The sequence below is a fragment of the Triturus cristatus genome, chromosome 4_1, assembly GCF_964204655.1.
Source record: "Triturus cristatus chromosome 4_1, aTriCri1.1, whole genome shotgun sequence".
Classification (NCBI taxonomy): domain Eukaryota; kingdom Metazoa; phylum Chordata; class Amphibia; order Caudata; family Salamandridae; genus Triturus; species Triturus cristatus.
In genome coordinates, this window is record NC_140585.1 from 86,876,126 (window position 1) to 86,903,395 (window position 27,270).

The 27,270-nt window shown below is 43.0% G+C and overlaps 1 protein-coding gene across 1 annotated transcript in view; it reads left to right on the plus strand.

Moving 5' to 3' along the window:
• LOC146839615 (membrane-spanning 4-domains subfamily A member 4D-like) overlaps positions 1 to 25,728 on the plus strand; it is a 293,092-nt gene extending 267,364 nt beyond the window's left edge. Inside the window, exon 7 of the mRNA XM_085651694.1 lies at positions 25,419 to 25,728. Coding sequence (XP_085507820.1) covers positions 25,419 to 25,607 — 189 coding nt within the window. The 3' untranslated portion in view covers positions 25,608 to 25,728. The remainder of the gene's footprint in view (positions 1 to 25,418) is intronic.
• The last annotated feature ends 1,542 nt before the right edge of the window (positions 25,729 to 27,270 follow it).

Consider the following 27,270-nt stretch of genomic DNA (forward strand, 5'->3'; position numbering starts at 1 on the left):
TGCACCAGGAGGTAAGGGAAGAAATATAGGAGGTAGGGTAACATCACATTTTGACAGTGACATTCACCCTTATACTGGAAGCGCTAAAGTGCTCCAGAATGTCATCTGGGGACGTAAAGAGGATATGGCTCTGGTGAGGTTCCGGTCGATGAGATCCTGTGTGGTGTTGTACATGCAGATCCCTAAGCACCTAAACTTGTGAGGCTCCCAGGTTAGTGAATGTATTCCTACCCTTCATTGCTGTGGAGGGAAGTTAGCTTGGAGTGAAAGGCACACAACTTGGTCCAGTTAACCCCAAGTCCCGAACCCTTGCACAATTCCCAGAGAGTCTACGCAGTTCCTTGGAACCCTTACCTGATGTCTCATACATGGGAAACAGCGTTTACAATGCTGCTATTACCACGCAGGTAGGTAACAATGCGGTCGTTACAACAACCGCGTTGTTACCACGTGTGACTTTACATCGCAAGTCGATTTTAAATCCAACACCTTCCCTGCCGTTGCGCTAACTGGAGAGGGAATAGTAATTTATACTATTCCTAAGTCCAGCGCGCCAACTATGTGCAAGTCGAAGACATGACTTGCGCTGTAAAGCCACACGTGGTCGTTGTAATGGCCGCGTTGTAACCTACTGCATGGTAATAGCACACGTAGTAACGTGCTATATTCCTCGTACATAGATGAGCAATTCGTTGGCATGTAGGTAGACTATATGCACCTTCTCAGTCAAGGGGATTTCCCACTCCTCACCTCGCTGCCGAAGCTGCTGAGCCAGCAGCTGGGTGCCTGGGTGATAAGAGTGCAAACTGGGAATTCCCTAATCCTGTCAAGGCCCGAATTCATTAGCAAAAAACAACATACTTCACAGTGAAGATCGAAGCAGCTAGTAACTCTACTAAAGAACTGTTTTAGATCATCAAACAATTAACTGTCAGCTCCGATTCCCTTAAGAATTGCTCTTAGTCCTTTAGTAATGCCCTGGCAGAGGCTTTCCGCCTTAAAGTGGAGGATATTTTTGACAAATGTAAGACCCTCGCTGCAGTAGTTAATCCAGCCACTGCTATTCCTATCCATGCTGTATGATCCATGTCTATCAAGGGTGACTAGCTTGGCAGCCTAAACTATTGAAACTATTCCGACTGAGATTTTCCACCAGATGTGTGTCTCTGTCTTATTTTGCACTCTGTGGAAGAAAGCCTCAGTGCTACCCCTAATCAATAAACCATTACTTGATCCGCAAAGTGCGAGCCATTATCATTCGATTTCTCGCCTTCCCCACCAGCTGAATTAATTGAGAAAGTGCTGAATAGGCAGTTGGTAGAATACGCTCAGACCAGTAACTGGTTGGATGCTATTCAGGTCACCTTCCATGCTGTGCTCAGCATGGAGACAGCTCTTCTTAATGCAACTGAGGAGATTAGGACAAAGCTAGACCAAGGAGGAAGAGCCACCCTTTTTCTGCTCGATATATCAGCAGCTTTCATTCATGGAATGATGATGGATTGCCTGAGCAGAATAGGGGTGTCAGGAACAGCCTGTAAATTGTTGAATTCTTTCCTTAGTGAATGGGAACAAATGGTAAAGGTGGGTGGTTCACCTTTCCCGCATACTCTCATTCATGCAGGGTTCCGCAGGGATCGTTGCTCAGCCCAAAACATTTTAATATATAAGTTACTCCTCTGGCTGAGCGTATATGATCCTACGATTCCTCCCTGACATCATATGCAGATGACATACAAATTGTTGTGCATTTAGGCCCATGGGACTCAGGAAGCGACTCTAGATTCAACAACTATATGTAGGCGGTCAGTCAGTGGATGGCCATGAACTGCCTTAAACTTAACTCCGCTAAAACTGAGGTGTTGATCTTTGGGGCCAAACCCTCATTTTGGTCTCCATCTTGGTGGCCGTCTTATCTCGGGTCACCTCCTACTCCTGTCAGGACCGCAAAAAATCTGGGAGTTACGTTTAACGACACACTGACCTCCGCAGTTCAGGCTAATGCCGTCACATCAGCTGTGCTTTACACTCTTAGGCTGCTGAAGAAGATTCTGCTGTTTATTCCTGCCAACTGCAGAAACTAGCTTTCACTGCTTTGGTGATGACAAAGATTGACTATTACAATGGGCTGCATCTCAATCTCAATCATCAGTATGTCATAAACAAGTTTCAATCACAGCAAAATGGAGCAGCTTGGCTTCTGTTAAAAGTTCCTAAATATCCTTCCATTTCGAAGTTTGTTAGAGAACTGCATTGGCTTCTGGTTAGACCCAGAAGGCCTCATTATGATGTGACTAGGAAAGCCTCCAACCTCCTCGTGGGTTTCACTTTCGACAGCCACATTACAATGTAGGTGGTTGAAATTGAAACTGTCCGGTCATTCTGGTTGAATTCTGATGGGCCCAAGGAGGCCTCACCGCAATCCCTATGGATGGCGTTTCCCCCGTCAGGATTATGATGTCGGTTTCCGACACATTTTCCATGTCGGTTTTTCTGACATGGAAAGCATGTCGGAAAGCAACTTTGGTGGCCCCTATTAGTGCCCCCTTCTCCCTGAGGCCTTTGGTTGGGAGCCAAGGGGGCACCTATGGTGCCCCCCCTGGTAATCCCTGCACAGTGTAGCCGGCACCTGAAGGTGCCTGCCACACGGTGCAGGGATGAACAGATTCTCCCATTTCGCTATGGGATCTTGTTATATGGCCGGTTTACAGCCGCAGCACAAGCTCCCATACAAAATTGGGAGTATGTCTCCAATGGTTGTGTGCAGTGACGGGAATCCGCTGAGTGACTAGAGGATGCTGAGAGCCTCACTTTCTGGTCCCACCTGTTTCAGTCTCTTCCAGACCAGCCTCACCCCTTGCACCCACTGAGGCCAGACCTCGAGGGGGATACAAGAAGTCCGCCCTCCACCACCATGCCACATCTGGGGGAGAAAGGGGCATAGCTGAACAAGGCAAGCAAGCAGTAAAAAAGGCGCAATGCCACCTGTCAGTGGCAAAGGATTTGGTGGCTGTGCAGCCTCCACTACAGGTTTCTCCTCAGGGTCCTGTCACATAATAAGGCAGCTGCGGCAGAATTACTAGTCACTGGTGTCAATGTGTTGCACTCCCAAAGGGTAGCTCAGTCCAAGATCCAGTTGCAGTAACCCTTGTTCTCACTTTCATCGGCAGTTGTACATTTCAACACCCATCAGGTGTGGGTACCAGTGGCATAATGATAATTGAGGGGGCCGCCTGCAAGGTACGTAGAGGGGCATCCACCGGACTCTATCAGGAGCTCCCCGGCCAAAGTGCAGTGCTGAGGAGGCCCCCTGGAGCTAGGGGGCCCCACAGCACTGCAGGGGATGCAGGGGCCTGTATTATGTCCCTGGTTGGTACGCATCTCTGGGGTGAGTACGGGATTTTGGGTCAAATGGGCTGAACTGGACAACACCTTGCAAGGCCTGGCAAAGGCCCCCCTCTCCTACCAGGCCTATGCCCATCTTGAGTCTGGAGGGGGCCCCTGGCCCACAGTTATCCCGCCGACCACCTCTCCACTGACTTAGTTTTTAGGGCTCAAGGGGGAATTGGAGAAGATTGTAGAGATTGGGGGTTAGGTTCATTTTTAGGGCTCAGGCTTAATCCCAATGCTCTAACAGTAATGCAACAATGAAGTAATCCAATTTATATGTCAATCCTCAGAATCAAAAAAAGAAATTGGAAAAACTTAATATCCAACACATCCTCAAAACACAGCCTTAAATGTTATTGTTTAAGTTGTTTAAAAGTTTAACAGAAACAGATGTTTAACGGTTACTCCACAATGTGTGGATTGGGTTGGTTAATTTTAACAAACAAACATCCCCTAAGCATTATCAGCACATATCATCATCACACGCTCATAACAAGCCATAGTATGAGATTTCTGCATTACACTTACATACCATAGCATATCTCAAACAGAATGAAATACTAAAAATAATGGAAATAAACTCTCCTCTAAACTTCCCACTAAGATTCAGAAGAACAGTCATTCTATAAGGGTTATTAAGCCTATCATGTTGACTTTAAGGCAAGCTCAAAGATGCATCCAAAGATGGAACGCCATATTACACACGTTTCAAATGAACCGTCACATCAATTACTGCTCATTGCTGCACCACATTAAACACATTCAAATTGACATGTTCTAATACAGTCAAACTTGGACAAAGAAGACCCTAAATATTTGATGGCCAGCTCCCAATGCAGCTTTAATTGAAACAACACATTCAGACATAGTACACCATGATAAACATGTTCTCCTAAGTTCGGCAGCAGCATGCACATCTGGGGAGAACTAGGATGAATACATAGGAGATTGGGCCATGCCTTTTTTGGTAAGGTATTGGGTGGACATAACAAGAAGCAGATGGATAAAGTGCATGCCCGATTAACCTACCCCCAGAGTGTGAGCCATATGTTGTTGTTCTATCAAACGTTCCACCTATAGACTCCTCACAGCCTAGTACACGAAATGAATCACATGATTCTCTCAAACAGAAAACAGTGTCCTGGCTAAATAAAAACTGTGGGTTCCCCGTTTACTATTCGGACCAGATACTATCGACTAGACGGGTTCCCTGGATTGGGAGTGCCAGGAAAACCTGTAGAGGCGATTGTATAATCATAAACTTTAAACATCCCCAACATGTTGCGACTGTGTTGCTTAGAGCAGCATTGTTGGTACTGGGAGAGAATAGTGTGGGTGTGCATCCCTTGGGATACTTCTATAGCCATTTAGCCAGGGTTTCCCAGGTAATATTTCAAGTAGATCTCAAAATCCCAATCAATGTTCAACATTTCAGATTACTACAAATAACAGGTATCTGGCATTAAGCACACTGGATCAGAACAATTGACTTTTTCCGGTCAATAATTCTGATGCAGGGGCTGTCGTAGCCACTCAGGTTGGGGACATGAATTTGAGCATCGTAGAGCCTGTCGCAGAACCTGAACAAACAAAGATGGAGGCTACTACATTGCTCTATGGTAACCCAACCTCCAAAGCTGTGGCAATTGCTGTGCTACAAAATAATACGGGAGCCACTAATGCTAGTTTGGGTGAGGCTGGACAGCGTGGTATTGGGAACACTGAGAAAGTGGGACTCAACACTGTAATACCCCCAGCTGTTGGAACTATTACCTTGGGTAGCCCTGTGGATGGTGTAGCAAGATTCTCACCTATTAGACTAACATCTTGGAATATAGCAGGGCTAGCCAGGAATCTACGGGATGAAGCCTGGTTTTCCTATACTGAGGAGTATGATATTGTTCTCCTACAGGAGACTTGGGCTATAGAAACTACGCATAGACTGGGATACAAAACATTTTGTTGCGGTGCAATTCCGTCAGTAAGAGGAAGAGCATCTGGGGGTTTGGTGATATGGGTAAGGGTCACTTTGGAACTAGACATCACCCAATTGATGATTTTTTCCCCTGATCTATTGGGACTAAAAATAGTGACAAGGGGAAAACAAACTATATATCTGTTAAACATATATAATAGACCACACCCTCTCAACAAGGAATCGAAGGTGGTAGAGCTCTTGGATTCCTTTTTAGATACATTAAGTCCAAATGAACAGATAATTGTCGGAGGAGATTTTAACTGCAAATATGAACCAGTGTTGGGCTTGGATATCCTATTTGATGACCAGGATGCTGCTAATAATATCCTGCCTTTGGAGTCCACTGGCTCAGCTAAAAACTCGATAGCTGCCGTGCAGATTTTACAAATGTCAGTGGCTCATGAATTAAGGGCGTGTAATGGCCGTTTCCAGTCCGATAGACCATCGGCTCCAACATTCTGTAAAGGAAACTATAGGTCATATATAGACTTTATATTGGTTTCCATGAGCCTATGGTACCCAATAATTGATTTTAAAATAGACCATAGGATGGAGAGTGACCATTTCCCTCTTCAACTATGGTTACATCCAGAGCCTTTTATATCTAACATAACTAAAGAAGCTATGTTAAGCAGCCCCATTGGGGAACTCCAGGTAGCAAACAATAGACGTGCTATAAAATGGCCCTATATTCTGGCTAAGGAAGAGACGATGTTAAATATTTATAATACCTTTGCTGATACCATGGAAGCATGCCAGATGCCCCTTTTAGGCACTCAGGATGTTTTAGACTTGCATCTTAAATTAGTAGATGCATTAACTCCTCATTTAAGTAAAATTTACAAAAAGGATTTGAGTCAGAAAGAAAACCATTTAGAGGTAGTTAATCAATGGTATAATAAGGATTGCCGTGTAGCCAAGACTAATCTGATCCAGGCTGTTAAATTAAAGAACTCCCAGGGTATAAAAGATAGTAGACAGGTATACAACAAAACAATGACCCAAGCAAATAAATCATGGGATGATGCCCTATGGGATGATCTTTTAAATGCGACCAATCGGAAAGATCAGGGTGCATTTTGGATTCTAATCTCAAAAGGAAATAAAAAAGGTAGATCATCCAGAGATATTTATCTAGACGAAAAAACTTGGTGTGACCATTTCTCCAAATTATATTCTAACATCAACGAGGGGCTGACCACGGGGGATCAGGAGATTAATATAACATCAGGTAATCCTCCTTTGTGTTTTAGTTTAGAAGAAACTATTGAGGCGTTACAAGCCATGAAAATGGGTAAAGCCCCATGTCCTGATAAAATCCCTGGTGATTTACTAAAGCACGATGTGGAAGTTTGGGGACCCTATATTAATTTTCTTTGTAATTCTATAGTGGCCGGAACACCTATCCCCGAAACCTGAAATTGTAACAATTTTTAAGAAAGGGGATTGTTATGATCCGGCCAATTACCGCCCTATAAGTTTAATAGATCTTTTACAAAAAAAATTTTGCCAGACACATTTTAAACAGACTTTTAATATGGTTAGAGGGGACTAAGATTTTATCTAAATACCAGGCAGGGTTTAGGTTAAAAACCAGCACGGTTGACCAAGTATTTAGATTTACGTGTATCTGCTGGAAATATATCAACATAAGGAAGGGCAGTTTATACGTAGCATTTATTGACTTGAGGGCCGCCTTTGACCAAGTACCACGCAAATTGCTGGGGTCCACTCTTGAGACTATGGCGGTCCCTAGTGAGTTACTCAAGGAACTCATTAGACTACAGACAGGGAATTATGCTAAAGTTAGATGGGGTAAGGGAGGCGAAATTTCAAAAGCTATTCCAGTAGGTCGGGGTGTACGCCAAGGCTGTGTGCTGGCGCCTACACTCTTTTCATTATATGTTAATGATATACCTACTTATCTAAGAGATTGCAAACATGACTCCCCAAAATTAGGAGATGAGGCGATCACGGCTTTACTCTTTGCCGATGATACAATTCTCATCTCACAAACCCCACGAGGTCTGCAAAACTTAGTAAATACCTTTAATAACTACTGTGTGGGGAAGGGGTTAGAAATAAATCTATCTAAAACAAAATATATGTCTATAAATCCCCAGAAGTCTTTTAGGAAGAACCTGGCCTTAAACAACCACAAATTGGAGTATGTGGAGAGCTTTAATTATCTAGGAATCACGCTGGATAGTACGCCTCTTTGGAAGGGGCACTTGGAAAAAAGTAAACTAATCCTAAAACAAAATTCGATGCCTATCCTAAAGGTGCATGGCAGTAGTCATTCTAAAGCTATTACACCGGCACTCGAATTATTTACAGCAAAGGCTCAGTCAGCGGCATTATATGACGCTGAAGTATGGGGACATTCTTGTGAAAGCAACTTCAAGAAGGAAGAAAACCATTTCATACGTAGGTTGCTCAAAATACCCACAAGAACCCCGATAGTCCCAGTGTTTATGGATATTAACCTTAAAAGGACAGACCATCAAGCCATACTAAAACCATTATTGTACTGGGTTAGATTATGGACAACTCCTGAGTTGAGCGACTACAAGAATGGATTGATAGAAATAATTCGAATGGATGGGTTTAAAAATATTGCGTGGTTGAAGCACATTTCCCAGTGGTTTACTAGGCTAGGGCTCTCCCACTTTTGGGAAGAACCCCAGAACATGTCATCGTTCTCCAAAAAGCTTGTGAAGTGTGCTTTTTGGACATATATCAATGATGAACCACTTTCTAGTTCCTCATTAGGCACATTGACCCAGAGATTTTTGATCATAAAGGATACTCCGGTACTCGAACAATTCATGGACGAGATAAGACCACCCCTAGCAAAAACACGATATTTGCAGTTCAGATATGGGGTTTTACAGACCACTGCAATTACTTGCAGTTGGGGGGGTAAGGAGGCTAGTGGGCTGTGTACCCTTTGTTCGCAAAAAGCAAAAGAAGATGATGCCCATTTATTGATTATTTTGCCCAGCTTACAAAAAATCAAGGGACCGTTGGATCAAACCCTTATACAAAAACATGGGGACTGGGTCCTATAAAGAGGCAGAACGCATACTCAAGTCAAATACCTCGCAACCAGTCGTGTTTAGTATAAGTAGATTCTTATTTAATGTGTATCTTATAAGGAAACAGACAGGTTGCAAGTTGTAATGTATCATGCTGGTTGTACCATTTCCAGGCCTGGTTAATTATCATGAATTGTACTGATTTCCCCTTTTTAATATGTATTTAGGAAAAATTTTAAAACAAAATCTGGCTTTTTAAACTAATTTATAAAGTATGTCTTTGCTTTTAAAGCTGCATACAGCACAAATGAGATGTGATTAATTGTGGTTTGACCTCCGTATGTATTACCTTGAAGATTGGACTTTGTATCTGTACTCGTATATTGGAAATGTTTTACGTATGTTTGCTTTTATGGCTATATAAGCCGAAATAAAGCTTAAATAAAGATAAAGATAAAGATAAAGCATGCAATATTGGATAAGAAGCAAGGTAAAAATTGAATTTTCACATATAGGTCAAAGCGAATGGGACGAAGGCTACAGTAGGACATAGTCGGAGTGTGGGTAATATGAGTAATACCGTACTTGCACCAGTTGTTGCTATCAGGATTAAAAGTAAGAACATAACCAAGTTATGGACATTAGGAAGTGACACACTCCTGGTAGGAAAGAAAACAACATACATTTCACATGGAAGCTATAGAAAGAACAATTCAAAAGTGCTCCTACCCTCAATGTGGTGCCAATGATGTGTGATGGGGGTGATTTGTTCAAGTCTACTCCAGCAGTTGACAAATCGTGGAGTCGAGTTGAGGGCACTGGAATTGCAATCAATAACAAATTCCTAAAATCAAGTTTAGATAAGACTGCAGATTGGACCACCATTTTTAGGTTATCAAGCAGAATATAAGGTTTGAATCTACTGAGGAGTCTGATTTGGAGTTATGCACCCTTAGATACATAATACAAGTGAGTGTGGAGGTTCAGGTGTCTTACAAGAGTAAAACCCCATGTTTTTGAATTTTCCACAATTGATTATTGCATTAAAGAATGTTTGAAGTATTTAGACAGGCTATTCCAGAAATTGTGCAGTCTCTTGGTGAGAGCTGAAAAAGCTTCAGGTTCAGTGAAATATTTTGAAACTGCATCCATCACTGGAGGTCACTGGGAGTCAATGTAAGGTTGTCTATCTCCTCCAGGATTCTCCACTGTTCAGGATCCGTCCAGCAGCATATGCTGCATCCAGCCTGTCTGCCTCTGTGCTGCAGCCACTGCTGAATCCTGGTTGATGGTCAACAAAGAGGTCATTTTTTATGTGATGTGTTAATTGTTCTGCAACACAACTGTCAATCACTTTCACTAGGAAGTGAAGGTGGAGATTGAGAGAAATGTGTTAAGGTCAGCGGGGTCAGTGTCCATTTTTGTAAGAAGAAAGGTGAGTTGCCCGGCTTCGAGACAATGAAGCACTACACCTCGGCTCATTGAGGAGTGGATTATGTGAGTTAGATGGGGGATAAGCGATGATGATATTCTCTTCCCACTTCTAGATGGGGCGGGGTCAGCAAAGGACACCATGGTCTGGTAGCAGAGAGTGTATTTCACAGAACAGTTCCACTTCTGATTTATACATCTAAGGATACGCAGGATAGGGCCTCCTTTGGTGTTTGTTGTCGCTGGCCACCCATAAGGAGACTCCATACCCCAGACTGCACAAGTCCATGGAGGAGAGGCTGGATTCAGCTGCTTTCCCGCAGCTGAAATGTGATGCACAATAAAGTGCCCAGAGACTTTTATCGTGGGGTGGGGACATTGTGTGCCGGGTTTGTTGCCGCTAGCCGCCGTGAGGGGAACTCTATACCCCTGACTATACTAGACCATGGATTAGGGGCTAGATTCAGCCGCTTTCCTGCTGGTACTACTTGTCGCGCTATAATTAAAGCACCTAGAGGCTTCCCATGTCACGTGGCATGCCCAGGCCAAGTCCTGCCTAATGGCAGCTCCATCTGTGCTTTCAGAGAGGAGTTGAGTTTCTCAAATGTTCTTCTTGTACATTTAATGTCCTTTGCAATGGGGAAACAGTAGCACAAAGGTCAGTTTATCAGTTCCAACAAATGCCCCCCTCTATCACAAATTTTCTGAGTTACCTCTCAATTATTACAGGCCTTTTATGCAGATATTGGCTGGATAGAATAAAAAATTGTTAGACAGCATATCACTACAAGCACAAGCTGATTGTAATAATCCACTTCCTTTGGCCGGTGAATTATTGTCTTATAGTGCTAATTTAGATGAGGCTCTGAGTAAGGTTAGATACTCGCCCTCTAGAGGGAATATGGACTCTTGGGTGAATGGAAATGACTCCTCGCTATGTGTTGAGTGGTGGAAAAAAGGTGAGGGGACCACTGCTAATATAGAACTTCCTCCAGATCTTGTATTTTTTTCAGACTCACTGCCAGAAAATAAAAGACGCAGTAAGCGGTTGTCAACTAAGAGGAAGCCTCATCATAAGTGTAAAATAACGTGGAGGCTTCATGGACAGCAATTGCCAAATTATATGCAAAATGATAGCTTTATAATTAGCTGAGAGGTGCAATTAGATTCCCTGTTAAAGACCCATGATTAAATGGTATTTAAAAAATTGGACTCATTGGTGAGATCTTGAAGAGAGGATTTGACAGCAAAAATCGAAAGAACGATGCACCTCATTGTGCTCAGTGCTCACAACGGCAACTGAAAAAATCTAATTTGAATAATAATCAGTTGTCCACTGGCTCTTTGACAATCTCTGTGCCTGGTGTATCCTCTCCCAACCTTCCCTGGCTCTGGTTCAGTTTCGCCCCACCACATCAACAGTTACCCACTCTCTTAATGTAAGTCAGAATAATGCTAATCATAGAGTGGATGGATCAGCTACTGGTCAATTGGATAGAGAGCCCCCCTTGACGGGGCAGGAGAGTCAACGAGTTTAATAAATCTCAAGAGCTAAACAGAATTCTTTTCACCAGCAGCATCTTCAATTACCGCCTAAATCAACACCTTATGTGATTATTCTGGACATCGTTCCAACCAAAGCAGTAGGAAGGAGGAAACAGAGTTCGACTTAAAATATAAGACTATGCACTGGTTAAGGTCAAATGCACCTTGGCCAAATGATCCCTACCAAAAGATACTAACAGTGAGAAGAGTGTCAGGAACATGCCATAGCCCGAATACTTTGACGGGGAGTCTGTAGTTATACATTTAGATCTCATTGGTTGATGAGGAATTTGCTTTCAGCACTAAACCACTTAGCAAATTCTCTCTCTCGAATTAGAACTCTACCGCTAGGTTACTTTTATAGACCTTCACAGGGTTCGTACACGAAGCATTGGTAAATCATGAAAAACATACAAATATGATGGCTGGGTCACAGCCCCTCCAATAAATCTTACTAACTGTTTCTCAGTGTTAACCAACTTGGAAGAGAATGATTAGCAACAACAGGTGTGTAGCCAGTTAGATTCTATATCACAACAAGTAGACATTGCTCTCTCTATGATTAGGGCAGGAGTCAGAGGCCACTTGGAGTTGGAAAGCCATAATGTGATTAATTCCCCAGTTCAAGTTGACTTAGGTTTCACTTTCTCTCTATTGTTGTGGAATATAGCGGGGATCCGTGACAAAATTTAACAAATAAAGAGAGGCTGAGATGCCTCACTATTTTGAATTGATTTATCTACAAGACTCTTGGGCTTTGAAGGACTTCTTTATGAATGGTTTCCTCTTGTACTGTAACCCTGCTGTTCCCACTGCTTCGGGGAGTGCGATGGGGTGACTGACTGTCTTAATCTCAGTGAAATGTAACAGGATAAAGGTGAAACTATTAGGTATTTCCACGTGATATCATTTGTTATAGTGATCAGGAATGGGTGATATTGATCATACTTTTTTATCACAATCTTTGTGATGATCAAAACGCCAGTGTTGTTGCTATGTTAAATGAGGCGATAATGAAGGTCAGTAGCATTAGTCAAGCAGTTTGCATTGTCTGGGTAGGTGATTTTAATTGTCAAACATGTCAGTTCAATGATTCAAGGGTGTGTGGCATTGAAAAGAAGGAGGGCCAAGACTTATCACACTTTAATCATACTCCATGTGGGATGCACCTAATAACATTTGGTTACAATTGACTTAGTTTATTTAGCCGACTGTGTGAAGGCTACCCTTAACCAACTCCCTACTTTTGCAGGTGGAATTAACTCCAGCACAGTATTTTATGCTAATAGCTAGTGATTATATTTGTTTTCTAGCTGATTTTACAGTAATTCCACACTGCCAGTGATCATAATCCTTTAGCAGGTTTGTTAAAGATAGATTGCCCCATAGCCGATTCTAAGCACATATCTGCTCCCATTGCATTTAATGCAAATAGAGGGTATAGAATATTGGAAAATTGTGGCTAAAAATTATGTGCTAGTAAGGCGGTACCTTTCAGATGAGAATTCACACTCCGTGGTCAGGTCATCCACTGCAAGGTGGTTTAATAGCATCTGTTGAAAAGCGCACAGGCAACTAAAGTCGCTCTAAAGACCTATCCAAAAACTGGGAAGCAATTGTCGCTGCCTGTAAGGATTACAAGGATATAATTTAAGTTAGAAAGGCTGAGCTAAGAAATGAAGCTTGGGAGTTGTTCAAGGGATATGAGTGAATTCGGGGAGTTTCTAAACTGGCTAATGTTTTCATGGGGTCCACCATCCAATATAAATTGTTTAATTTCTGAAATATCTTGGTCAAAATATTTTCCTCGTATTTTTAACCCTTTTAATAAAAATCTTGCATCACTTGTCTCCTGAAAATGGAAGACAATGAGCTTTCCAATTAAGCCAGTCCATCTCAGTCAAAGAATTCCTGGTTGCTATGAGGCAAGGCAAATGTAGAACAAGCCCCAGGTCCAAATGGAGTCCCAGATGACCTGTTCATAGAAAATCCAGATCTTTGGACCCAATGCTTGCCTACATTTTTAGCGCTACTATTATTGGCATGCTTCCATTGTCTTGGAAAGAAACTACTGTGGTGCCAATCTTTAAAAAAGGGGACAGAGCCGACTCACCATGCTATAGGCCAGTTTCCTAAACAGACTCAACGGTTAAGATCTTGGAATTTGTCCTTTTAGCATGCCTAGAAGGGTTGGCCACCGCAAACAATATTCTTTCGGGGGGCCAATATGGCTTTAGACAGGGTATGGGCACGGTTCAGCAGGATCTAAAGTTTTCACTAATTATTGGTAAATCTCTCTCTTCACACCTAGCTTTTGTGGATTTGTCGAGTGCTTTCAACACTGTCAACCATGCCAAACTCTCAGACATAATGGGCGATATGGGGGTGGAAAAACCTTTGGTCACTCTCCTCCGAGGCTACATTTGAACACCACGGTTAACATTTTGTATGCCATCTATAGTTTTGACTGAGGATGTGCGCCAGGATATATCCTGGCCCCTTTTTATTTGTTATTTACAAAAATGGTCTAGATGCCCATTTACTGCAAAATAAGTTATATTTCCCTAGAGTGGGCCCCTATAATATTCCTCTGCTTCTCTGTGCAGATTATGCTTTGATTCTAGCAAGGACAGCCAATAGTCTTCAAAAAGCACTTGCAGCCTTTGCTGATTTCATGCCTTCCTTAGACTTGAAAATAAACCATTGTAAGTCTTTTACAATGGAATGTGTGCCAAAAAAAACTAAGTCTAAGGCCTTTCAAATCCAGGGGAACATGGTAGAAAAGGTACCTATTTTTTGTTTTCTGGGTCTCCTTTTTAATTTACAATTAAGGGGCTGATTAAGATCTCATCCGGAAAGCATTCCGACCGATTCGGTTCCGGAATGCTTTACAAGTGACTCGGATTAGGGGAGTCGACTGAGCAATTCTGATGCATCCGGATGCTTCTGGATATGATTCAGTTGGACTCCTATTGACTTCAATGGTAGCCTGTGTTCTGAATGAGAACACAGGCTCCCATTGAAGAAAGGGGTGGTGTCTAGGGAAAATCGTGCACCCTGTGGCAGGCACCCCATGGGGACTGCCACACTGAACATGGTTGGAAATGGGGGCACAGGCCCAATTCGGCAAGCCCCAGGTGAAAGGGGGGCTGGCTACCTGCCCCCAAAGACAGCCATTTCAATTCGGATAAACCGAATCAGAACGGATGTCCAAATCGTTCATCATAACCGCTCGCTCTAAAACAGCGTCCATAGAGCTGTACAGTTCGGCTCCGAAAGACTCGACCTGTCCAAATGCCTTTCAGAATTGATTTGGACAGCGCTAACATTTTACGGGCATCGTAATCAGTTGATCAGAACTGTGTACGATTCAATCTGAAACAGTGGTTACGAATCGGATTCAGCAAACCCAAATCCGAGTTGGAGGCCTTACAAATGGCATTGTAATCGGCCCCTAAGTTGGGATCCATTGCTAGTGTTAAGGGCTCAACAAACTAATAGAGCTCCAGAAGCAATTTTTCGATTTGCAGTAAAAGTAGGCCACCGACCTGTTAAAGAAATTATAGTTTTTTTGATTCTAAATGCCTTTCTATTGCCACTTATGGGGCTGGAGTGTGGTGGTAATATGGTTGTTCTAGACTCCAAACCTTAGAAAATGGCTTCCTCCGCAGACTCTTGATGGTACACCAGGAAGCTTTATCCTCTTTCTGTCGTTAAGATGGTTGTGTAGGTCTGGCTCCTCTGCTCTTGTGGATAAAAATGTGGCTAATACCAGAGCTGGAATTTTCCAGACTCATCCTCCGGGATTGCCTGGCTGGACAATGCTGATAGCGTTCTTTGGTTTGGTTATATACGTTGTAGTTTCAGGGAGCTCAGATTCAGCGAGTTCTTTGAAGTACCAGCCCAAATTCCATGTACAGCTAAAACCTTAATCAAGCCTGTTTAATATGAATAGGCCCAGTTTAAGGGTGGCTGTAAATCTTTTCAGTCCACCTCCTTGGTATACCCCGAAGTTGTGACTTTTAATCAGGAGATAAAATCTTATCTCTCTTTCATTGAAAATGTCCATTATAGATGTTATTTGAATTGTACCCGACTGAGTACTGTACACTTCCCAGTGGCATTTCCTGTTCAAAGTGGATGATGGGATAAACTCCGCTCATGCCCGTGTGCCCTTTATATATCTCCGAGAACAAAGGGGCAGATTGACAAGCCCCTTGAGCCACTTTTGCGTCACTTTTCCCATGTTAAAAATGACGCAAAAGGGGCGCAAGGGGCTTGTAAATCTGCCCCAAAGTTTTTAGTCTGTATTGTGCCCTCGCTCTTTTACTTCACATAGTGAAAGTTTTAGATTTTTAATTAATCTTGCAATTCCTGAGGTTTGTATTGCTGATATAAGTTTTACTAGAGAAGCAGTTTACATTAGGAAGCAGTATGGTTAGTACTTTTTCTCTGTATGTTCAGGTTATGGTTTTATCAATTTTATGATGAAGTCTGTTGATGTTATTGATCCATTGGATGTATTATTGTGATGAATTTAATATGTTTTTATTCTTTTTTTGCTGTGTAAGCTGAATGAAGATTTTTGAATCTGAATCTGACTGTTACTTGCTGTGCATTTTTAAAAAAACTTCATAATATAAACAATTATTCTAAAAGGTGAATAATATTGAAACAACAAACTGTAAAGAGCATTGAGAGCACTCAAAGTACAATAGCTAATGTAATTGTCTAAACAGTAACTATTTCTGCAAACTTCAAAGTAATAGGGGAATAGTCAATGCATATATGCTTTTACTTATTTTAAAAGGCTCCGTTTAAACTGCAAAGTGTTTTGGCGAACGTAGATTTGATGCTCATGGAAGTCATCAAAAAATTAACAAATGTGTGCTCAATGAGTATGACGTTAGTCATCTTTAATACCTTTTTTGAAGTGAAATACTGTTCATAATCCTGTTAAGCATAAACATAAATTCACAATAACAAAGTGTAAAGAAGACGAAAGAGGCGTGATAGTCTTCTTGTAGATTTAATTAAGTTCCAATAAATAGGACCACTGATACAAAGTGGCACAGCATCCAACAGTCCCAGCTTCAACTGCCAAAGCTCCCACCCTTCCAGAACCTCCCCACACAATTCCACCCCATGAGACCTGGAATGTACACATACATTCCAGACACAAGAGGGAAAAGCAAGGTAGGACCAAAAGGAAAAGGAGAAGAAGAAATAGTAACCCACAACACATCCCCCACCCTTACAATAAAGGATGATTACATTGCAAGGGACAGAGATGCAAAAACAGAATACATGAAGTCAAAAAAAACACTACACAATAATGCAAGAAAAATGTGGTAAGAACAAAATAGACATCTCAAGACATCTGATAATCTTTATGCCAATTCGGCTTACATCTCAACCTTCTACAAGTGCCAAAACCTGGAACCTGGGAAGTGGCATTGCTGCGGGCTGGTTTGGAAACAGATTCACATGTCGGGACAGATCCACGAACATTAACCCCAGGTTCCCACTTGACCAACCTGGACATGCTCCACACTTCACCAGAGTCCAAAACAACCACATTCTTCCTGACCTCCTTAATGACAAAGGGCCCCATAAACCGCGGCCGCCCCTTTTTCAACAGACCAGGATTTCTGATCAATACTTCATCCCCCACACACCAGTGTCTAAAAGATGTGGAGTTTCTATGATCAAATCTGCGCTTATACTCTCTCTGATAGGCACTTCTCCTCGAGTCTACCTGCTCATTCATTTTGGAATCATTCACATCCAACTTCAACCAAGCAGGACTCAGCTTGTCATGAGCCTTCCTTCCTCTTAAAATAGAAAAAGGAGAAACAGAAGTCAGCCAATTTGGAGTGGTGCGATGAGCCCACCACGTCTCCCTGAGCATCTTCCTAAGAGAAGACCTAGTTTGCAAAGCCCTCTGGGCACAATTTTTAACCAATTTATTCATGCTTTCCGCAAGACCATTGGCTTGCGGTGAGTACAACGCTGTCTTGAAATGAATGATGGACAACTCTTTCAAAAATCTGCTCATCTCATGCGAGACAAATTGCACCCCATTATCTGTAATAAGCCATTTGGGAATGCCTTCTCTTGAAAATTCCTCTGAGAGAAATTCAATAACAGTTCTAGTATTGACAACAGACACACATTTAGTGACCACCCATTTAGAGGTGTAGTCCACCAATAACAACACATAACGCTCATCAGGAGGAAATAGCTCAAAAGGCCCAGCAATATCCAAACCCAACTTGGACCATGGCTCAGAAGGAACATCTACTGGAGAAAGAGGTGCCACCCGAGTTTTTTTGCTTTTGTCACTGTTGGCACATTCCCAGCAGTCCTTTACAGCACCTTCCACCTGACGATCCATTGTTGGCCACCAGTACCATTCACGTACTCTGGCCTTGGTCAGATTCCTCCCCAAATGCCCTTCATGTGCCAAATTGATAATCTTCCCCCTAAGCCCTTGAGGAGGTATCACCCGATTACCCCTCAACAATTTTTCATCAAAAACACTCAATTCATCCTTAACATTAAGAAAAGGCTTCAAGGGCTCAGGTACCTCACTGTCCACAGGCCAACCCTTGATAGAATACTCCTTGAGCATCTCCAAATCTTTATCCTCATGAGAATTGAAAGACCACTCATCAGAACCAACAGCAGATTCATGCACCCATGCCACCAAGGAATTTTCCACTTCCACACCTGATTGCTGCAAGGGTAACCTCGAAAGACAGTCCGCAATCGCGTTCTTTGAACCTTGCACGTATTCAATCACAAAATTGAATTCAATCAACCCCTCCATCCAGCGCTTGATCCTAGGTGAGATATTATCAGCCTCCCTGCAGGTGAAAATTTGACACAAAGGGCGATGATCAGATTTAATAACAATAGGTATTCCCCAAAGGTAAAACTTAAAGTGATGTATTGCCCAGAAAACCGCTAATGCCTCCCGCTCAATCACAGAGTAGCGCTCTTCTGCACCCTTGAGTGAACGAGACGCAAAGGCAATTACTCTGGATTCACCATCCACAACTTGTGATAGAACTGCCCCCAACCCAAGCATACTAGCATCAGTGCACAATACAGTTTTCCTGCGAGCATCAAAATGCCCTAAGGTCGGCATACAACCAATCTTCCCCTTAATGGAGTCAAAGGCAGAAGAACAATCATCAGACCATGAAAATTGCACCCCCTTCTTAAGCAGCAACCTAAGAGGAGAAGCAATCACAGCAAAGTTTGGTACAAATTTAGAACAAAACTCCGCAAGTCCTAAAAATGATCGTACCTGATCCTTGTTGATAGGTACAGGAGCCTTCACAATGCTCTCTGCTAGATCCAATTTAGGACTAATCCCCTCAGCAGAGATGGTATGTCCCAAATAACTCACAGAGGACACCCCAAATTTACATTTTTCCTTCTTAATAACCAAGCCAGCTTCCTGTAGCCTTAGCAAAACCATCCATAAATGTTCATCATGTTCCTCTTGATCCTTCCCATACACAAGAATGTCGTCCTGGAAAATAAGAACCTTTGATAATCCTCCCAGCACCTTATTCATGACCCTCTGGAAACATGCTGCGGCAGAAGCCAAACCAAAAGGCATGCGAACAAACCTAAAAGCCCCCAGAGGTGTCACAAAAGATGTCAAATGTCTCGAGTCTGGATGAAGTAGCACCTGATGGTATGCGGATGACAGATCCATGACACTAAAACACTTAGCATCCTTGATAAGAGCAAGAGTTTCAGAAATGTTAGGCAAAGGCTGTCTGTCAACCCAAATGTGCTTGTTCAAACCGCGCAAGTCCACACACATGCGAATCCCTTTCCCACCATCCTTAGAAGCCAAAACAATGGGGGCCAACCATTCAGAACACTCAATTTCTTCAATGACCCCCATGACCAACAGCCTATCAAGTTCTTGCTTTAAAGGTTCCATCATCAAATGAGGAACTTTCCTCACTTTGGAAACAAAAGGTTGAGCATTTTCTTTCAGCACGATCCTATGCTCAAAGTTCCTCAGTAACCCTAACTCATCGCTGAAAACTTTAGGAAAACACAAACTGACATCCTTGCCAGTTAACACCTCATGAGACAAAAGTAAAACTTTTTCAGGAGAATTGGGATTCAAAATGATCCCCATGTCCCGTTGGTGCCTCCAGCCTAAAAGATTATCACCTCTCTTAGCCACATACACCTTCCCCACGGTTTCCCTGTCCTTATACTGAATTTTCCTGACCACATATCCCAAAACATCTATTCTGACACCCCCATAGCCTACAGGGTTGATGTCAGGAGGGAATAACTCAATCTTATCTAGACCAAAAACTGCATCCCAATTGGCATCACCAACCATCGTATAGGGTGAACCAGAGTCAGCCAAAACGGGAAAACGTTGACCACCAATCAATACATCGCACATGGGCATGTCTAAACCATCACCATCCACCAGTCCATTCTCCTTGACACTACATACAAACTTCTTCTCCTCTTCAACATAACGCACAACTTGATTATCTTCAACATAACGCACAACCTGATTACCTTTGTACTGACACACTCTGGCATAATGGCCCTTTTTGCCACACTTATTACAAACTACAGACCTTGCATAACAGTTAGAACTATTAGGAAGATGCCTGTCGCTACCACACCTAAAACACTTAAAACCAGGTCTGATATTCTTGAACCCACTCTGTTCAGAATTGGAAGTCTTGTAATTAAAAGTAGGTTGTTCAGAGTCTTGAATTTTTTTATCCTTGTCACCAACATTACCCTTGAACCCCAGCTTACCTTCTCTAGCATCATCTTTCTTTAAATCATATTTTTTTATCTCATGAATAGCTTTCTCATCAGCTGAAGCATCATTACCTTTCTCAGGTCTCATCTCTCGCACCCACATATTAGTGTTCTCCATACCCTCAACAATGGCTAGGGTTTCCTTAAGATCAGGATTCTTGGCAAGAAGCTTTTGCTGCACCTTCACATCATTCGTGCATCTAACAACCTGATCTCTGATCAAAGAGTCAGTCAGTTGCTCAAACTCGCAAGTGCGAGCTAACGTCTTCAAAGCAGCCACATAACTGGTAATTCTCTCATGCTTACCCTGAACCCTGCTAAAAAACTTATGACGTTCCAAAACCACATTAATTTTAGAACCAAAATGCCTCTCAAGCATCATGATAGACATGTCGTAAATATTCTCAGGCTCACCTTCCCCACGTCCAAGAACAATCTCATCCAACCCATCATACACATGTCTGCCTTCAACCCCCAAATTATGTAACAAAGTGGCTTGCTTGCGTACCGCTGAAAATTTTTGACCCCCAATAGCTAATAAATACGAATCAAACAAAGGCTTCCATCTCTTCCACGGTAAGATGGGATCGCCTGCATCGGAAAGAAACTGTGGGGGTTGAGACATACCAGTAGCCATAGTGCAAAAGCACACGTAAGAAACTAAATCTAAGCCTATAGTTACATTAACAAATGTACAAAAAAAAAACTACAATAGATAAAAGAGTACCACTGTCCCACACCCACAAGAAAACAGTACTTCAGTAAGGAGTGTTGGTGTTGATCACGGAGAAATCACGAAGCAGTGAAGAAATGCCCCTTAAACTCCACGCGAAGAAATGTGCATGTCAAAGATAAATAAATAACAGTACCTCCACAAACAGTGCGTGCATCACAGCAATAAGGATCCTTTAATGAACAGAGGTGTGCGCATCACCGCGCATGTGCAAGGCAACAACAAAGTTCCTCAACAAAATGAAGGTGTGCGCGTCACCGCGCAGAGAAAGAATCAGCCCTCGTTAGGAATTCCAGAGAAAAATGAAGGTGTGCGCGTCACCGCGCAAAGAAAGATTCAGCCCTCTTGAGAAATTCAGAGAGAACCACTCCCCAATGCGTATATATTGCACTAAAAACTTAACGCTAACCAAAAAGTGGTGTGCGCATCACCGCGCATGGACAGAAACTTCACACACTAGCGCGCATGTCAGAGGGATCAGCTCCGAGATCGCTGCTTCCTTGCTACCTCCGACGCGCATGCGCGAGCTCCAAATCTTCTTACAAAGATCGCTGCTTCCTTGTTGCTTCTGACGCGAGTGTGCCAGCTCAAAATCTTCCGGAAACTCAAATGTGCTCCCTGTCGCACCGGAGCCCTGCCTCTCCGCGAAGCTCGCTGACAGCGTCACCTTCACTCGAAACCGGAGATCTCCACAGCAGGGATCCAGCGACCAACGGCAGTCGTCAAGGCAACCCAGGTAGGCAGAGTACAGCCGTTGTCAATCGTTCACTTTCCGAGGTACAGACAATATTAGTCCTTCCAGAATTTAGTCAAAATAGCAGATTACCTAGCCGGTTTTACAGTGGAAATCGTCGACTCTTTTTCTTTTATTTTTGAAGAAGCAATCTCACACGTCTGGGTTCGATGGGGAAACCAGTGGTCCTGACACCTGTCCCCACACAGGTTCAACTCGTCGCCAGTGTAAAGAAGACGAAAGAGGCGTGATAGTCTTCTTGTAGATTTAATTAAGTTCCAATAAATAGGACCACTGATACAAAGTGGCACAGCATCCAACAGTCCCAGCTTCAACTGCCAAAGCTCCCACCCTTCCAGAACCTCCCCACACAATTCCACCCCATGAGACCTGGAATGTACACATACATTCCAGACACAAGAGGGAAAAGCAAGGTAGGACCAAAAGGAAAAGGAGAAGAAGAAATAGTAACCCACAACACAAAGGTTCATAGGGATGTGAAGCAAAACCAAAGGGGATGATGGACGGAGTGTTGAACATTGCAAGCACTCACCCCCAGTCAACTGATCTGGGTTTAATCCATCACCGTTCTTTAGCCCACTCTGCCACCCCAGTTCAGACATGGCCATATGCAAATCAGTCTGACCCTGTGCCTCATGGGAACAGTCCAGCCCGAACTGCCAAGCCATGTCTTCCCTGGACCGGAAACAAGCTTCCTAGGACCAGTTTCTGGCATTGCAGCCGTCTTCAGCCAGGCTTGCTTGAATCCAGCGGCAAAGTGAGCAAGGGACTCGCGTCTGAGCATACCCTGCCAACTTATGGCGAACAAAGCAAAACCAATCGGTGTCTGAACTGGGGTGGCAGAGTGGGCTAAAGAACGGTGATGGATTAAACCCAGATCAGTTGACTGGGGGTGAGTGCTTGCAATGTTCAACACTCCGTCCATCCTTTCCTTTGGTTTTGCTTTGTTCGCCATAAGTTCGGGCTGGACTGTTCCCATGAGGCACAGGGTCAGACTGATTTGCATATAGGCATGTCTGAACTGGGGTGGCAGAGTGGGCTAAAGAATGATGATGGATTAAACCCAGATCAGTTGACTGGGGGTGAGTGCTTGCAATGTTCAACACTCCGTCCATCATCCCCTTTCGTTTTGCTCATAGGCATGTGAGTCATATCTGGAGGGAAGAAAGAAACCCATAATGCCATTTGGAGAAGCCAGAATTCCAAGGAGCCCTCCATATGTAAACAGAAGAATGGCAGTGAACCAAGAAAATTGCTGCACCTAAACTGTTATCTCCAAATACATCTATCTATGATATGAAATGTATCTTCAGATGTGTGCACTCTCTGTTGATGCCCGCTGCCAAATCAAAGGTGCACCACATTTACAACACTTACAACGATTGGACAATATTTCCCCAAAAATTTCAAAAATCGATAAAAGTCTTCTTTTTATTGTATTTTTCTTAAAATTGCTTCATATATGCACAGCAAAATAGCCAACGCATTTTGGCATGTAAATGGACTTCTTCAAGGCTGTAATGTGATAAATATATATAGTATATATACAACAAACACAAATAATAGAAACGTATATGACCATAATAAGAGGGCAGCAAGGAAAGATCATTGAAACTGCAATCAATCAATCAATCATGGCATTTGTAAAGCGCACTACATACCCGCGAGGGTCTCAAGGCGCGCTAGAGGGGGAGGGGGGGAGCTGCTACAGTTCGAAGAGCCAGGTCTTGAGAAGTCTTCTGAAGGTCAGAAGGTCTTCGGCCTACCGCAGGTGGATGGGGAAGGTGTTCCATGTCTTGGCGGCGAGGTGGGAGAATGATCTGCCGCCGGCGGTCACTCTTCGGATGCGGGGGACGGTGGCGAGGGCGCGGTCTGTGGAGCGGAGCTGGCGGGTGGGGGTGTAGAGGCTGAGTCGTCTGTTGAGGTACGTTGGTCCGGTGTTGTGGAGTGTCTTGTGTGCGTGGGTGAGGAGTTTGAAGGTTATCCTCTTGTTGATAGGGAGCCAGTGTAGGTCTCTCAGGTGGGGTGTGATGTGGCTGCGGCGAGGGATGTCGAGGATCTGGCGTGCGGAGGCGTTCTGGATGCGTTGAAGCCGTTTCAGGAGTTTGGCCGGGGCTCCTGCGTAGAGTGCGTTTCCGTAGTCCAGTCTACTGCTGACGAGGGCCTGGGTGACCGTCCTTCTTGTTTCGGTGGGGAGCCACTTGACGATCCTGCACATACTGAAACATGTCAGGGCCATAAAACACAACAATTTAAGATACCCTATGACATATCATATGGGAGAAAAACATATGGAAGACAATATAATTTGGTTTTTGGGCATTGAGCATGTCCCTCGGGACCTGATGGGTAGCAACCATGAATTGACACTTAGACGCAAGGATGTTTCATGGACATGCTGCCTAGGTAGAATAGAAAGGGAGCACAACACCAATGAAGAAGTACATTATGTTTTTTATGAGCAAATACATGGGTGTGTATGTGTGAATATGTATTTGTTTGGAATACTGATAAATATTTCAATGCTGTGTATACAAGGTGCAATTTTAAGAAAACGACAATAAAGAGAAGAATTTTATCGATTTTTTTAATTTGGTGGAAATATTGTCCAGCCCTCGATATGTGTTGAAGTGAACATGTCTTCCCCATTGCCTCTTCGAAGGTTCAAAACTTAAATTAGGCCAGGCAACCTAATCTGATGTGGTACATCAGTTGCATTAATTTCACCTCTAAGGGGCAGAATTACAAGCATTTTTCACTAGGTTAGCGTCTGAAAAGTGACGCAAACCAGCACAATTTTTGTTTTCTGAATTTACTTTCCAGTGCAAAACTTGTTTTGAGCTGGAAAATACCCTGAGAGTCACGCAAAGCAGTGCGGAGCACTGATTTGCATTACTTAGCACCAAGGGAGCGTTACATAGGCGTTATCATGCAACCACCCATGCCTTTTAACACGAAATCCCATCTACACACAATAGTAGACAGGGTTAACCGCCAAAAGTTAACTCCATCTGAAAGGAGGCGTTAAAAGGAGAAATGTTCTTATTTCCGACTTAGCATGTTTGCTGCACTGTGCAGCACACAGACAAAGTAGGAAAGGTTTTAAAGTGTGTCTAAGCATAGTATTCTGTACTGAAAGGATACCCTTCCAATGCAAAACCTATGGTAGATTCAGGCACGCATTCTAGCACTATGGTGCTAAGGTGTGTGCCTGGCGCACGCCAGCTGATATTCCGTAAATATGGCGCTCTCCTGCTCCCTCCCAGTCTACAACACAGCGCAGCTTTTTTCTGCTGCGCTGCGCTGCGTTCCGTGACTGTTTTGAAAATCTGGGCTCAGGTGTAAATGTTAATGTGAAGAATGCAGTGCTCACAAGGACTGACACGTCATTAGCTTCACTTCACTCCACACAGAAGAGAACATACAAAGTCGATTTTAGTGGGCAGCGGGCTGAGCCTTAGTGGGTCAGGACAGATGGACTTTCCATTTTTCTGATCTGCATGAGGCTGGTCCCACTGCAAGTGCCCAAGGGGAGCTATTTCACAAATCATTTCAAGTACTGATGTGGCTCCGGATATTGGGGTTCATGGTGCTAATTGTGGAGGCTGTGTGGTTGACAATCATCACATCTCATCATTGAAACAATAGTGTTGGTCATCAATGATAAATTGTTATAACAGTTTTGAGACTTATGTAAAGAGGTTAACAAATATTTTTTTATAGCCTCTGTTCATAGTGCAAAATAACAATGCGCAAGAGCCAATACTCCTTCCGACGCAGGCAACCATGATGCCCCCGCCAGCGCAAATGTCCTATGGAATATCAGTGATGCAAGGAGGATTCTTGCCTGCAACCCCCCTGCCACCTCCATACTCCTACATCAATGGCATCAGTACAGCCAGCCAGGCCTGAGATGGAACCAACACAGAGTAAAGCTGCAGCACTTGAAGAGATGCCTTCATGGTGATCAGAGTGTCTTCCAATAACTATATTGATTATTAACAATATGTAAATAAAATTCTGATTTATTCTGTGTGATGGTTCATTGAAGGGCATATAAACATATACCGACTACCAGAAAACAACTACTGATTGGAACAAGAAGAAAGATCTAAATGTCTTACTGTCCAGCGGTGCACTGACTAACTGGATCTGTGACCCAGAAAAGGAACAATCCATGGAAGTTCCTCAATGATCATCAAACTCTTTATTTGCATGCATGAAATGTATTCAGAAGAAATGACAATGGAACAGGGACACTCAATTATTTCAGTCAAATGAAGAATATTTCTTAGTGCATGATGTGAGTAAAAGGAATTACAACACTATTTAGGGGAGAAAGGTGGATTATAGTTTACACTGGCAACGTCCATCTGCGTAACTCCTAATACCTCTTTTCTAGGAGGATGTGCAGCTACAGCCCATTGGGCCAGCAAGACTGGTAAGAATTGGAGCAGGTTTGAAAAACACATCTCGGGGAGGTTTGGGTGTACTCTCCCAAGAAAGTTTTCAAATTTAAAAGCAGCTTTATATTGGAGGATTTAGGGGCTCTCCCTTAAGGAATGATTAGTAGATGTTTTTGCAAAGAAGCATTTTTAAGCATATTGAGTGAGTAACACTGGTCAAAAGTGGGCAGGATTTAAAAGAAATATTTCAAAGGGTTGGGTGTTCAACAGTTTTTTGGGTGAAATGTGTAACTAATGTGGTAATTTACAGAGAATAGTGCATGTATGTATGGGCAACGCCTTTAAGTGACCCACAGAAAGTCACTGACTTGTAAAAAAAGATTCAGGACTTCACAAATCTTTCATTCTCTTTGAGGAATATTAGTGGGATTCTTTGAGCTCAGTATCTGAGTATAGAAACAAAATGGGTCCAAAATCTTCAGAAAGTGAGAGCAGGGCAGGAGAAGGGAGTAGGGTTGCTCAAATTCAACAAGAATTGGCAAAGCCAAGGGGTCTCGCTTCGGTAGAAAGAAAAGGAGTGGCATGGTAATATAGTTAAGACACTAAGATTTTGTGCTTGTTTACTATTAATTTATCATGAAAAGTGAACCTCGTTGAGCACTTAAAGGCATAGGGTCCGATTCACACACTGAATATTGTAGTACTACATACTTGTCACAAAATGCAATTCACACACCTCTGAGTGTCAATCTTAAACTCCACCTGTACTGTCCTTTCTATGGGGAAATCCTCACATATGTGAGTTTACTACTTAAACATGGGAGGGACCAGAGGCAATGGCTGGAAGAAGAGGAATGCCTAATTCTAAATAAGAGGTGTTTACAAAGGAGGAAAGAGGGGTTTAGAGAATAACAGAAACCCATCCACAAGAGGCTGCCCATTGCTATTCACAAAATGCACTTCAAAAGTTATTACAGCCATAAAGGACCAAAAACGGTGGTAAATGTACTCCAGTTCATACCTTGGGTAAGTCCAGCACCACACAGAGCCAACTACTGGTACTGCAACACCCTTCCATAGACAGTTTCAAAACCTTTCATAACCCTTTACCATATTGGTGACACCTAGTAAGAAGAGGAGTCCTTTTAAGTTGAGGCTCGATATGTTAA